This window comes from Entelurus aequoreus, linkage group LG21 (assembly GCF_033978785.1).
Source record: "Entelurus aequoreus isolate RoL-2023_Sb linkage group LG21, RoL_Eaeq_v1.1, whole genome shotgun sequence".
Taxonomy (NCBI): domain Eukaryota; kingdom Metazoa; phylum Chordata; class Actinopteri; order Syngnathiformes; family Syngnathidae; genus Entelurus; species Entelurus aequoreus.
Window position 1 is genome coordinate 25,044,740 of NC_084751.1, and position 13,261 is coordinate 25,058,000.

Consider the following 13,261-nt stretch of genomic DNA (forward strand, 5'->3'; position numbering starts at 1 on the left):
TAAGTTTTTTTTAATTATTATTATTGTTGCATATTATTATAAAAGATAATATAGGAATAGAAATAACGCCCTCCTCTGTGAAAACAGTTTACCATTGGTAGCATTTCAGGAACTACAGTAGTTCAACAGCAACTTCCTCACCCTTGGGAAAGATTATGTTTTTATTCTGCCCCTTGGGTTTGCTAAAGCAGTAATAAAAAATAAAAAAAACGGTCATCTGCATTTGTACCTTCCAGCAAGTGCTTTACATAATTTAATCCCTGAATTAATGCAGTAAAAATTGACTAGAATAACTAATGCCACATTTTTGTGCCAGGAATATGCGGCATTAAAATATTAAGGAAAAATATGGATTGATTGATTGAGACCTTTATTAGTAGGTTGTACATATTCCGTACAATTGACCACTAAATGGTAACACCCGAATACATTTTTCAACTTGTTTAAGTCGGGGTCCACTTAAATTGATTCATGATACAGATATATACTATCATCATAATACAGTCATCACACAAGATAATCACATTGAATTATTTACATTATTTACAATCCGGGGTGTGGAGGGGGGGAGGGTTAGGTTTGGTTGTTATCATCAGTCATCAACAATTGAGAACCGAGAAATGGATATTGGAACAGTGTAGGTCTGACTTGGTAGGATATGGACAGCAAGTAGTGGAGAGAGAGAGAGAGAGAGAGAGAGAGAGAGAGAGAGAGAGAGAGAGGAGAGAGAGAGAGAGAGAGAGAGAGAGAGAGAGAGAGAGAGAGAGAGAGAGAGAGAGAGAGAGAGAGAGAGAGAGAGAGAGAGAGAGAGAGAGAGAGAGAGAGAGAGAGAGAGAGAGAGAGAGAGAGAGAGAGAGAGAGAGAGAGAGAGAGAGAGAGAGAGAGAGAGAGAGAGAGAGAGAGAGAGATAAGAAGGCATAAGAAAAAGTATCTACATTCGATTGTTTACATTTGATTATTAGCAATCCGGGGAGGGTGTTAGTTTAGGGTTGTAGGAGGATAGAGATGCCCTTTCTTTTATACCTGTTGGGAGCGCATTCCACATTGATGTGGCATAGAAAGACAATGAGTTAAGACCTTTGTTAGTTCGGAATCTGGGTTTAACGTGGTTAGTGGAGCTCCCCCTGGTGTTGTGGTTATGGCGGTCATTTACGTTAAGGAAGTAGTTTGACATGTACTTCGGTATCAGGGAGGTGTAGCGGATTTTATAGACTAGGCTCAGTTGCAAGTTGTTTTACTCTGTCCTCCACCCTGAGCCAGCCCACTTTGGAGAAGTGGGTAGGAGTGAGGTGGCATCTGGGGTGGAGGTCTAGAAGACTTTCATAAAATCACATTTTATGATTTTGACGATTCATTGACGCCATCGTTACTTTTTCTATAAAAAAAAACTCCCATTTGATCTTCTTGCATCGTCCAAAATGTATTTCGCCTCTGTGAAAAGGTAAATATGTAGGTTATTACAGTCATACCAAATTCGTGCTGCAGGGGGCGGTACTATGCGATGACGATCAACAGCACCAGCGACGGAAAGTAGGCGAAGAAGAAGCACAACAGCGGCAGTCAACATGGCGTTCAGTTTTGGCGGTGGTGCAGCAGCCAACCCGGCAGCAAGTAACTAAGCTTTCTTTCACTATTTTGTAAGGGAATTAGTTCATGACGTTTTTGGAAAACTCCCACCATTATTTTTAATCCTAACATGTTTCTTTACATTATTTCTACTGATAGCTCGTCAATGGAAGCGAACAGCGGGGTTTACTCTCGTGGGGACGTCCATTAAAAGTGGTGTTTTTACAGCTGGCCACCAATAAACGTTAAAAGGATGTAAATATAGGTATAAAGCATTGACAAATGTCTGCTCTTTTGCTATGCATTTTTGTAATTCAAGTTTTTACTGAAATAGGGGAGCACCGGTGGTGTAGGGGTTAGTGCATGTGCCTCACAATACGGAGGTCATGAGTTAAATCCCGGGCTCGGATCTTTCTGTGTGTAGTTTGCATGTTCTCCCCGTGACCTGCGTGGGTTCCCTCCAAACGACATGCACCTGGGGATAGGTTGATTGGCAACACTAAATTGGCCCTAGTGTGTGAATGTTGTCTATCTGTGTTGGCCCTGTAATGCGGTGGCGACTTGTCCCAGGTGTACCCCCGCCTTCCGCCCGAATGCAGCTGGGATAGGCTCCAGCACCCCCCCGCGACCCCGAAATTGACAAGCGGTAGTAAATGGATGGAAGTTTTTACTGAAACAGCGTTTAGTGGCCAGCTAACGGCACATGTTGGACTAAGATAGCTGTTATGGCTAATGCCTTAAACATTTAAAGGAGTGTAAAGGCAAAATTCTGCTATGACACCATACTATATTTTCATGTGTGCAGACACCTCCGGATTTTCGTTCGGTTCGTTTGGCGCAAAGACCACAGCATCAACTACTTTTGGTTTCGGCACCCCTGCGACCACCACCACCGCTTCGTCTGGATTCGGCAGTAAGTGCCCCCATCATCTACTCGCACATGCACAGTTAGAAATCCTTCTTCTTCTTCTTTTTGTTAATGGCGGTTGGCAAGCAACCTTCTGGTGTGCATTTCTGCCACCTACTGAAATGGAGTGTGGACCGAGGTGGAATCCTACTCTTCATTCTTTTATTCAACCCTGTCTTTTTAAATCAGAATCAGAAATACTTTATTAATCCCCGAGGGGAAATTAAGATTTTCAGCACAATCCCATTCAAAAGCAGACAAAAGAAGAAAAAAGTAAATAAAATCAGGACAAGCCTGGGCCCGTGGAGAGGGGGTCCAGACTGAGGCCAAGGAAAAAAAACTTCATAGCCATAGCACACAAGCATGTGTGTAAGAGGGAAACATCAAAGAACACAAAGGACATTAAAGGCCTACTGAAACCCACTACTACCGACCACGCAGTCTGATAGTTTATATATCAATGATGAAATCTTAACATTATAACACATGCCAATACGGCCGGGTTAACTTATAAAGTGACATTTTAAATTTGCCGCTAATCTTCCGGTTCGAAACGCCTCTGAGGATGACGTATGCTCGTGACGTAGCCCGGCGAACACGGGTATGCCTTCCACATTGAAGCCAATACGAAAAAGCTCTGTTTTCATTTCATAATTCCACAGTATTCTGGACATCTGTGTTCGTGAATCTGTTGCAATCATGTTCATTGCATTATGGAGAAGGAAGCTGAGCAAGCAAAGAAGAAAGTTGTCGGTGCGAAATGGACGTATTTTTCGAACGTAGTCAGCAACAACAGTACACAGCCGGCGCTTCTTTGTTTACATTCCCGAAAGATGCAGTCAAGATGGAATAACTCGGATAACAGAGACTCTAACCAGGAGGACTTTTGACTTGGATACACAGACGCCTGTAGAGAACTGGGACAACACAGACTCTTACCAGGATTACTTTGATTTGGATGACAAAGACGCAGACGTGCTACTGTGAGTATGCAGCTTTGGCTTCTAAACATTTGGTCGCTTGACCGTATGTGCGCAACTTTTTTTTGCGTATGTACGTAACTTTTTTAAAATATATAAGCTTTATGAACCTTGGGTTAGGTGAACAGTCTTTTGGGCTGAGTGATTGTGTGTGTTGATCAGGTGTTTGAATTGTATTGGCGTGTTCTATGGAGCTAGGAGCTAGCATAGGAGCTAGCATAACACGCAGGTGTTTTTATGCAGGATTAATTTGTGGCATATTAAATATAAGCCTGGTTGTGTTGTGGCTAATAGAGTATATATATGTCTTGTGTTTATTTACTGTTGTAGTCATTCCCAGCTGAATATCAGGTACCGTGAGTATGCAGCCTTGGCTGCTAAACATTTGATAGCTTGACCGTATGTGCGCGTCACGTACATAACTTTTTAAAAATATATAAGCTTTATGAACCTTGGGTTAGGTGAACGGTCTTTTGGGCTGAGTGATTGTGTGTGTTGATCAGGTGTTTGAATTGTATTGGCGTGTTCTATGGAGCTAGGAGCTAGCAGAGGAGCTAGGAGCTAGCGTAACAAACACACAGGTGTTTTTATGCAGGATTAATTTGTGGCATAATAAATATAAGCCTGGTTGTGTTGTGGCTAATAGAGTATATATATGTCTTGTGTTTATTTACTGTTGTAGTCATTCCCAGCTGAATATCAGGTACCGTGAGTATGCAGCCTTGGCTGCTAAACATTTGATAGCTTGACCGTATGTGCGCGTCACGTACGTAACTTTTTAAAAATATATAAGCTTTATGAACCTTGGGTTAGGTGAACGGTCTTTTGGGCTGAGTGATTGTGTGTGTTGATCAGGTGTTTGAATTGTATTGGCGGGTTCTATGGAGCTAGGAGCTAGCAGAGGAGCTAGGAGCTAGCGTAACAAACACGCAGGTGTTTTTATGCAGGATTAATTTGTGGCATATTAAATATAAGCCTGGTTGTGTTGTGGCTAATAGAGTATATATATGTCTTGTGTTTATTTACTGTTGTAGTCATTCCCAGCTGAATATCAGGTCACCCCCGGCTCTCACAGCATCTTCCCTATCTGAATAGCTTCAACTCCCCACTAGTCCTTCACTTGCACTTTACTCATCCACAAATCTTTCATCCTCGCTCAAATTAATGGGGAAATTGTCGCTTTCTCGGTCCGAATCTCTCTCACTTCATGCGGTCATCATTGTAAACAATAGGGAACTTTGCGTATATGTTCAACTGACTACGTCACGCTACTTCCGGTAGGGGCAAGCCTTTTTTTTATCAGATACCAAAAGTTGCAATCTTTATCGTCGTTGTTCTATACTAAATCCTTTCAGCAAAAATATGGCAATATCGCGAAATGATCAAGTATGACACATAGAATAGATCTGCTATCCCCGTTTAAATAAAAAAAAATTCATTTCAGTAGGCCTTTAAAGACATTAAAAGAGCAGAGCTGATGCAACCAGCCACTTCTACATACAGCTATGAATAAAAAGTAAAAAACATATACACTGTGGTGGCCTCTGCGGTGTTCCACGCCATCGTCTGCTGGGGTGGGGGGAGCATGACCATAGACAGGAGCAGGCCCAACAAAGCAACCAAGAGAGCCGACTCCGCTCTCGGCCGCCCACTAACTCGGCCAGTGTCCAGTCCGCATGGATGAGCGAGGATGCGTCTTAAGGAGACTGAGGTGTCTGATACATGCTCATTCAGCCAAGACACTGTGAACCTGTCCGTCCCGCCGCTCAGTGCTAGCTTCGCAGCCCTGTCTCTTCATCTGCATCTCCTCCAGTCTCTCCAAACGGAACATATAGCTAAAAAAACGTAAAACAAAGACAACAAGTGCACAGAGCTCCTGCCAACAGCAGCCACACAAAAAAAAAAAGTTATATAATGCTTTCTAACCTACGTGTTCCGAGTGCAGTTCTAAAATCAGGGTTCGTACGGGTGCTTACAAACCTTGAAAATGCTTGGATTTTAATGTTGTGTTTTCAAGGTTTGAAAAATGCTTGGATTTTGGGTGAAGTGCTTGTATATGCTTGGAAATGTTCATTATTCTCGGCAGTTTGATTCAATAGGCTAATTGTAAAATGGAACAAAATAAAATAAGTTTCCTTAAAAATGACTTTGGCTTTGCACGAGCCCTTCCTTACATTAGGTTGTTGCCATGCCAGAGCCGTATATACCGCTCTGTGTCGCCCCCATGAGGACAGTGGTGCATCGGTCCATCATGCCAGGAGGTTGTTTTAATAAACGTGGATGGAAAATGACAAATACAAACTTTGGATAAAACGTGGACCAAATCCACGTGTAGCCTGCTGCAAAGTATGCAAAAAGGAAGTCCAGCTTTTCACAGCCTCTCTTGAGTCATATGAAAGGTAAGCCATAGAGATGACTAGCCCTACAAGTTAACCAACGTTAGCTAAAGGTTTGTTTTCTAACATTTTGGTACATGCTAGACCTAAACTGTGAGATCAGCGCTAGATTACATGTTAATTACGGACAGTTATTAAGAGCTATGAAAGGAAAAAAGCGAGCGTTTATCAATGATAAATTATAATGTTAGGAACTTCAGTGTTTCCCATAAACTGCCAAGATACCTGTGGCGGTGGAGGCGTGGCTATGGGCGTGGTCACAATGACATCATCGAGTAATTTCCATAATTTACTACAATGATTTGATTTTCTCTAAAAAGGCTCAAAAATGTATACTTACTAATTAATAATAACAGTTTGTCTCGGTCTACCGAGCTATCTACATTCCGACTCTCACCTATGGTCATGAAGTGTGGGTAATGTCCGAAAGAATAAGATCGCGGATACAAGCGGCCGAAATGAGTTTCCTCAGAAGGGTGGCTGGCATCTCCCTTAGAGATAGGGTGAGAAGTGCAGTCACCCGAGAGAGACTCGGAGTAGAGCTGCTGCTCCTTCGCTTGGAAAGGAGCCAGCTTAGGTGGTTCGGGCATCTCGTGCGGATGCCTCACGAGCGTCTCCCTAGGGAGGTCCTGGTTGCACGTCCCACTGGGAGGAGGCCCCCCGGCAGGCCAAGGACCAGATGGGGGGATTACATCTCCTCTCTGGCCTGGGAACGCTTCGGGATTCCCCAGAGGAAGTCGCAAATGTTGCTCTGGAGAGGGAAGTCTGGGGGGTCTTTGCTGGAGCTGCTGTCCCCGCGACCCGATTCCGGATAAGCGGTTGAAGATGGATGATGGAGTTTTGTTTTAAACGTCCATCCATCCATCCATTTTACAATATAATTACAACACTATGTTAAAGTTAAAGTACCAATGATTGTCACACACACACACTAGGTGTGGTGAAATTTGTCCTCTGCATTTGACCCATCCCCTTGGTCACCCCTGGGAGGTGAGGGGAGCAGTGGGCAGCAGCGGTGCCGCGCCCGGGAATCATTTTGGTGATTTAACCCCCAATTCCAACCCTTGATGCTGAGTGCCAAGCGGGGAGGTAATGGGTACCATTTTTATAGTGTTTGGTATGACTCGGTCGGGGTTTGAACTCACAACCTACCAATCTCAGGGCGGACACTCTAACCACTAGGCCACTGAGTAGGTTTATGTACATATTTATATACAGATTTGAACAATAAGTTATTCACTGAAATATATTTATTAATTGTGGTTCTTACAAAAAAATATATCTTATAAAATATAAAAGCTAAAATGTCTCAAAGCTCTGCCCCTTAATTAGTGCATACTAAATAATTTAACTTTAGCCTACTACTGCAACCATATTATTTACCAGCAACATAAAGTGAAACAGAGGCAGAGGTTGTCTTGCCACAGTCAGTAACAAATAAACAAAACAGTAGTGGTGGTAGATAGACACAGAGCTTCATCAAACATCTGATCCACTGAACAAAGAGCTCCAAAAATCTTGAACTTTAGACTGCCATCAGTTTTACTCCCTACACTTAACCATGTGTTTCCTACTGCCTGCAGACTTTGCACCCTTTGTTATATACACATGTTGTGTTTCTAATATAAACACATTTAATAAAGTCAAATACAAATAAGGCAACAAGAGAAGTATCCTACACTTCTCTTTTGTAAAGTAAATCTGAACAGCCGATATGGGCATCTACATCAACTATATGATTTGCCTGAGAAGCTGGAGAGGACAAAAAAATTTTTATTTTTATTTTTATTTTATTTTTTTTATTTGTGGCAGACGTAATTCTTTCGTGGCGGGCCGCCACAAATAAATGAATGTGTGGGAAACCCTGAACTTCCCTCAACTAAAAATCGATTTGTTATCATAGCCGCAGTTATAAGGCTAGATATGCTTAATGAAAGGTGACTGAGGTGTTGTGAAACAAACAAAATATTTTCCTTTAATTTATTATCCTTATATTAATGTGGAACAGTTTTGTTAATAAATGAGTGAAATTGACATTTTGAGGGTGCGCGTATTTATATCACATTATGCAGTTTACAAGCACAAATACGGTGTGAATCAATCTGTGCTGTTCGATGTCATTGAGTGCTGTGAGTAAGAAAAAGAATAAGAAATTTGAAAAACAACACAAATGGAGACACGTTTGCAAACACCAATGACATTGAATCGTCAACAGAAACACTGCTTCATTTTCTATGCCCCATTCAGTTAAGGATAACTGCTGGTGGGACGGCGTGGCGAAGTTGGGAGAGTGGCCGTGCCAGCAATCTGAGGGTTACTGGTTCAATCCCCACCTTCTACCAACCTAGTCACGTCCGTTGTGTCCTTGAGCAAGACACTTCACCCTTGCTCCTGATGGGCCTGGTTAGCGCCGTGCATGGCAGCTCCCGCCATCAGTGTGTGAATGGGTGAATGTGGAAAATAGTGTCAAAGCGCTTTGAGTTCCTTAAAAAGGTAGAAAAGCGCTATACAAGTACGACCCATTTACCATTTCAATGTTAGGCTTAGGTTTTAGCAGATTTTCCGTATTTTTCCTACAGACAGCATTTGGTGACCTCAAACAACAAGGCTATGGATTGATTGACACTGGTATTCGCCCTTTGAAGGGTACTGTAAAAACTGGAACATTTATCTTGAACGTCCTTAAAAAGTGCTTGAATTTGGCCATGGAAAAGGTGTACGAACCCTGTAAAATATCTTCCACTACAAACCTAACCTTCTCTTTCGCTAACTTATTTCCCAGTATTTCCCTTTCTCTATTGGATTTCCTACATTGTATCAGTTAGAAAAACCCAGTCACCAATGTTTACTTTATTCTTGCAAAATTAACACATTTTCTCTTAAAATGACCCCCTTATCATTTTAACAATCTTCCTAGTCGTTAGTGTCCGCCCTGAGATCGGTAGATCGTGAGTTCAAACACCGGGCGAGTCATACCAAAGACTATAAAAATGGGACCCATTACCTCCCTGCTTGGCACTCAGCATCAAGGGTTGGAGTTGGGGGTTAAATCACCACAAATGATTCCCGGACGCGGGCACCGCTGCTGCTCACTACTCCCCTCACCTCCCAGGAGGTGAGGGTGATGGGTCAAATGCAGAGGATAATCTCACCACACCTAGTGTGTGTGTGACAATCATTGGCACTTTAACTTTTTTTAAAAACTTTTATCCATATTCTCCTAATACAAAGCTTTCATTCTTGTAGGATTAGTTTTTCTGAAGCTGCAAAATTCTATTTGCATTCAATGATTTTCAGCCACTTCAACTATTGCCTTACCAGCTGGTTTTAGGCTGGTCAGAGTTTAAAAAAACCATTGGAAATCTTGTACATCAACTATTGCCTTACCAGCTGGTTTTAGGCTGGTCAGAGTTTAAAAAAACATTGGAAATCTTGTACAAACAAGCAATTAAAGTTATGGATAAAAAACCTAGGCACTATCATCACTGTGCCATTGTAAAAAAAAAAAAAAAAATACAGTATTTTAAACTGGGACAGTCTTCACACATTTGCAGATTTAAAATTGACCTATAAAGTACTGCATGAATTGGCTCCAGGTCCTCTGGCAGAGTTAATCACCCAAAGAAACAGCCGTGAGCGTGTCACTCGAGGCTCTGTCAGAGGTGACTGTTATATTCCTCTGCGCAGGAGCACTTTCAGTAAGTCGGCCTGGTGAGTAAGGAGTACAAATGTGTGGAACTCAGTACCTGAGGAGGTTGAACTGGTCACAACATACAAGGCCTTCACAAAAAAAATGAAAATGTGGTTTATCAACGCCTACAGCTGCCAGCACTAAAAGATGAGCCTGTTTTGATGCTAAGATAAATGTTATATTGTGATGTTGTATTTTATTTTTTATTATATCGTATACTATGTATTGTGTGCTCTTTTTCTTTTCTTTTTCTTTGAAATTGTAACTGTACTGCCTTTTTTACATCATGGCCAGTGGACTACAGATGAAAACTAGCCTTCTGGCTAATTCTGGCTTTTTTAACCATGTGTAGTCATGTGTTTTTTATGAAATTGCATTCTCCCCTTTGAAAAAAACCCAAATCTTAATCTCAATCTTTTCACGAGACCCTTATTCTCCTTCATATGAATTTTGCCTCACCAAAGTTCCTCATAATCGGACTGCTCATCTGCTTATTGTAGCTATCACAGCTCCTGGTTTTTGGGACTGCCACCACCACTGCGGCCGCACCAGCTGCAGGATTTACCTTTGGCTCCACCAACACTGGTATGTTACACTTTTAATTTTAACCTGTTTCTTTTTTAATATCATTCTTCATACTATTTTTATCTTAGCTCTTGTCATTTAACTGTCTCACTCTCTCCCTCTCGCTGCCCGCCTCTGCTCGGCTGCAGGATTTGGGGGGCTGGGAGCTGGAAGCACCACAGCTGGTGGGTTTAGTTTTGGGGGGTTCGGTTTAAATGCCAACCCGGCAGCGGTCGGCTTTAACGCAAGCTGCTTTGGTGCAGCGTCCACCACTGGCACTGTTTTCAATTTTGGGAATAGCCTGGCTAGCACAGGTAGATCCCCTTGTGATTTGATTTAAATCGGTACAGTTGTCATCCATTTTTTGTAGTGCTTCCTCATCTCATGTTATTTGTCTCATTGGACTTCATGCTCTATTGTTTGCATGAGGAGACAACATGTCAATAATACTCATTTACTTTGACTCACCTCCTTAGTAAGACACAAGACCAATGTTGCACTTTCATATTGATTTCAGCTATGAATAATTCAAATTCATAGTTTTTTTAGTTCGTATTAGACATCAAACATGTCATTATGTCTTGAGTGTCTTTGTCTAGTTTTTATTATTACTGATTTGACATCATTTTGTTTGCTACACAGGCGCTTTTGGTGGCTTTGGGGCAACAACGACTGCTGCTGCACCAGGATCCACATTTAGCTTCGCTCCCTCTACCAACGCAACAGGTAATGCATTAGGCTACTGACACTTTAAAATGCCCCTTTTCTACTGAATGGTCCTCACACAGCTCTACCCGGCTATTGATGATTTTCCACTGCCAATATATCAGAAATGATGACGTCACACTGATAATCCGATAGCATTAAAAAATAGCTCCAATAACTGATATAAAATAAGATAAAACGTTACAATGAGGCGAGTTTACCAATATTGTGCTAGAAGTAGTTTAGGGTGAACAAAATCAAGCGGTCCTAACATCCTTTAAAGGGGTTATATTACAATGTTTGTTTAACATTTAAAACACTTCCTTGTGGTCTAAATCAATGTTTCCAAGAGGGCCGCCCAAAAATATCTGTTTCTCAGCTGTGGGCCGTATGGGCCGCAGTTGTAATACACTTTTCCACCACTTGTGGCAGTAATGACAATCCCAAACAAATAGAAGTCAGGAGCTGAAGTCATAGATACATTTCCTAAGAGCAAAAATTAAGACTAAAGTGGTGAAACTTTATTTTCATTTGCACTTTAATTTTAATGATCATATAGTTAAGAAAAATATTATTAATTTAGTTTATTTATTCTAGTACAATATAATTGTTTGTAAATTTATTTTTGATCGGTTATTTATGACTCCCTTCTTAAGCAGTATATTTGGTTAGTACTATTATTTCTAATTTCTAAGCCTAAGGTTCATGTATTAAATAATTAATAATCTTTGTGATTAAAACATGGTTTCACATCATTTGACATGGTTGTAAACTGTAGGTGGGTTAGATATAATTATTGAATATGATTAAAATCAAGAGTAATATTAGGAATTCAGTGTTAATATTTGAGTGGTACCCGGGCTCCTTTTGTAGTGAAAAAGTTGGGGGCCGAGGTCAAAAAGGTTAAGAACCCCTGTTCTATATAACATGTAATGGTATCTCTATGGTCCAAATTTTGCTTTACAGACCAACTTCAAACTGCTTTTTGACTGTCTCTTCAGGATGCACCGTTTTGTGGGTGGTCTTATTTACGCTCCGAAACCCTTCTCCGGGTCAAGCCCCCTTCGACTCTGTCTCCACCTTGTCAGCTATGTTGTAGTTTTGGCACTTTCATATTGAGTCTACTGACAGATATAAGTTAGAACTATACACTACTTTTTATTAGAAATGGCAACAGCGGAGGATTTTAGCCTGCATGTGCTTGTACAAGCTAGTCTGCCCCATAACAAGAGGATAGAGAAAAATAAGGAACTTATTGAATACAACTTTGGACTTCAACTGGATAGAAATGTGTACTTGTGCAAAGCTCTACGGGTAAACCTCTACCATGTGTGGAGAGACCCGCTGATGAAACTGCGGCAAAATACTTCACAATCGTCTCAAATTCCAGACGGCTCCTTTGGAAAGAGACAAAGTGTTTTAGTAATTTCTCAGCCAGGCCTCAATCGTTTGGATTTAAAATTTTCAGGCGTTATGGGGATCCCATATACACAAAAACAGGTACCAACAGGGAAGAAAATGTGTATTTGCATAATATAACGCTCCTTAAGCTCACTGGACCTCACAGTGTACACAAACATGGAATCGGCCGTGCAGGACTTCTTTACGCCTTAAAAAGAAGACTTCTTGCGAGAGAGGCAAAACCACCGGTTTCGACACTTCACACCTCACTTGCCACCCTGAAACGCCGCCAGCAATCATGCCTCAAAAGCCCATGAGGACGCCTGCGCCAGCAAAGCCCACCACAAAGAAAGGCCGCTGGCCGTTCTCACCACCAATGCATCCAAAAAGTGCGAGAAATGAAGTGATGGCGCTGGACAGAGCTAGCAAAAACAGATCTAATCTCTGTGTTTGCCAGCGGGAGTAGGGCTGGACGATTATATGATCGTCATTAATTGGAGTTTGATAACGGTGATCAGCTGTTAGCATATATTACCTCAATCAAACATGGCGGAAATGTCTGTTAGAAGATAACGGGATGCAACTGTGCTTGGTATAATCCTGTACGGCACAATCCGCCTTTATTGACCGTGATTCTTAGGGTGTCTGGGAATATGCGTGTGTTTGTGTACCTCCTGTGTGCGCGACTGTCCCTATCCACCGTCGCAAAATTCAGGCTTGTCAAGACGTAATTAATGTTCAATCAGCATTTTGCCTCTTCACCATACACAGCTGGAATGCAGCCTAGAAGAACACAAATACTTATTGTTAACATTAGCAAAGAAGTTGAAACATAACATTGAGAAGGAGCAGCAACTTTAGTGATAAGACTTGAATCTCACTGTGCTGCAGCTCACCAGTAATCCTGCCCTGAATGCGGACTTGCAGGCAGGTGCAGAATGTTCTTGTGATTGATCCTGACTGGAAGAATAAACACACATACTTATTTAATCAGAAAAATAATTTTTTATAAATAAATATTTATGAATGAGACTCATTTTTGAGTTTGTGG

General features: G+C 41.5%; 1 protein-coding gene across 1 annotated transcript in view; it reads left to right on the top strand.

The window, feature by feature from the left end:
- Positions 1–1,485: 1,485 nt before the first annotated feature.
- Positions 1,486–13,261, top strand: part of nup54 (nucleoporin 54) — a 34,352-nt gene continuing 22,576 nt past the window's right edge. Inside the window, 5 exon segments of the mRNA XM_062031252.1 lie at positions 1,486–1,611; positions 2,372–2,479; positions 10,041–10,057; positions 10,059–10,125; positions 10,747–10,830. Of these exon segments, the coding sequence (XP_061887236.1) occupies positions 1,566–1,611; positions 2,372–2,479; positions 10,041–10,057; positions 10,059–10,125; positions 10,747–10,830 (322 nt within the window). The 5' untranslated portion in view covers positions 1,486–1,565.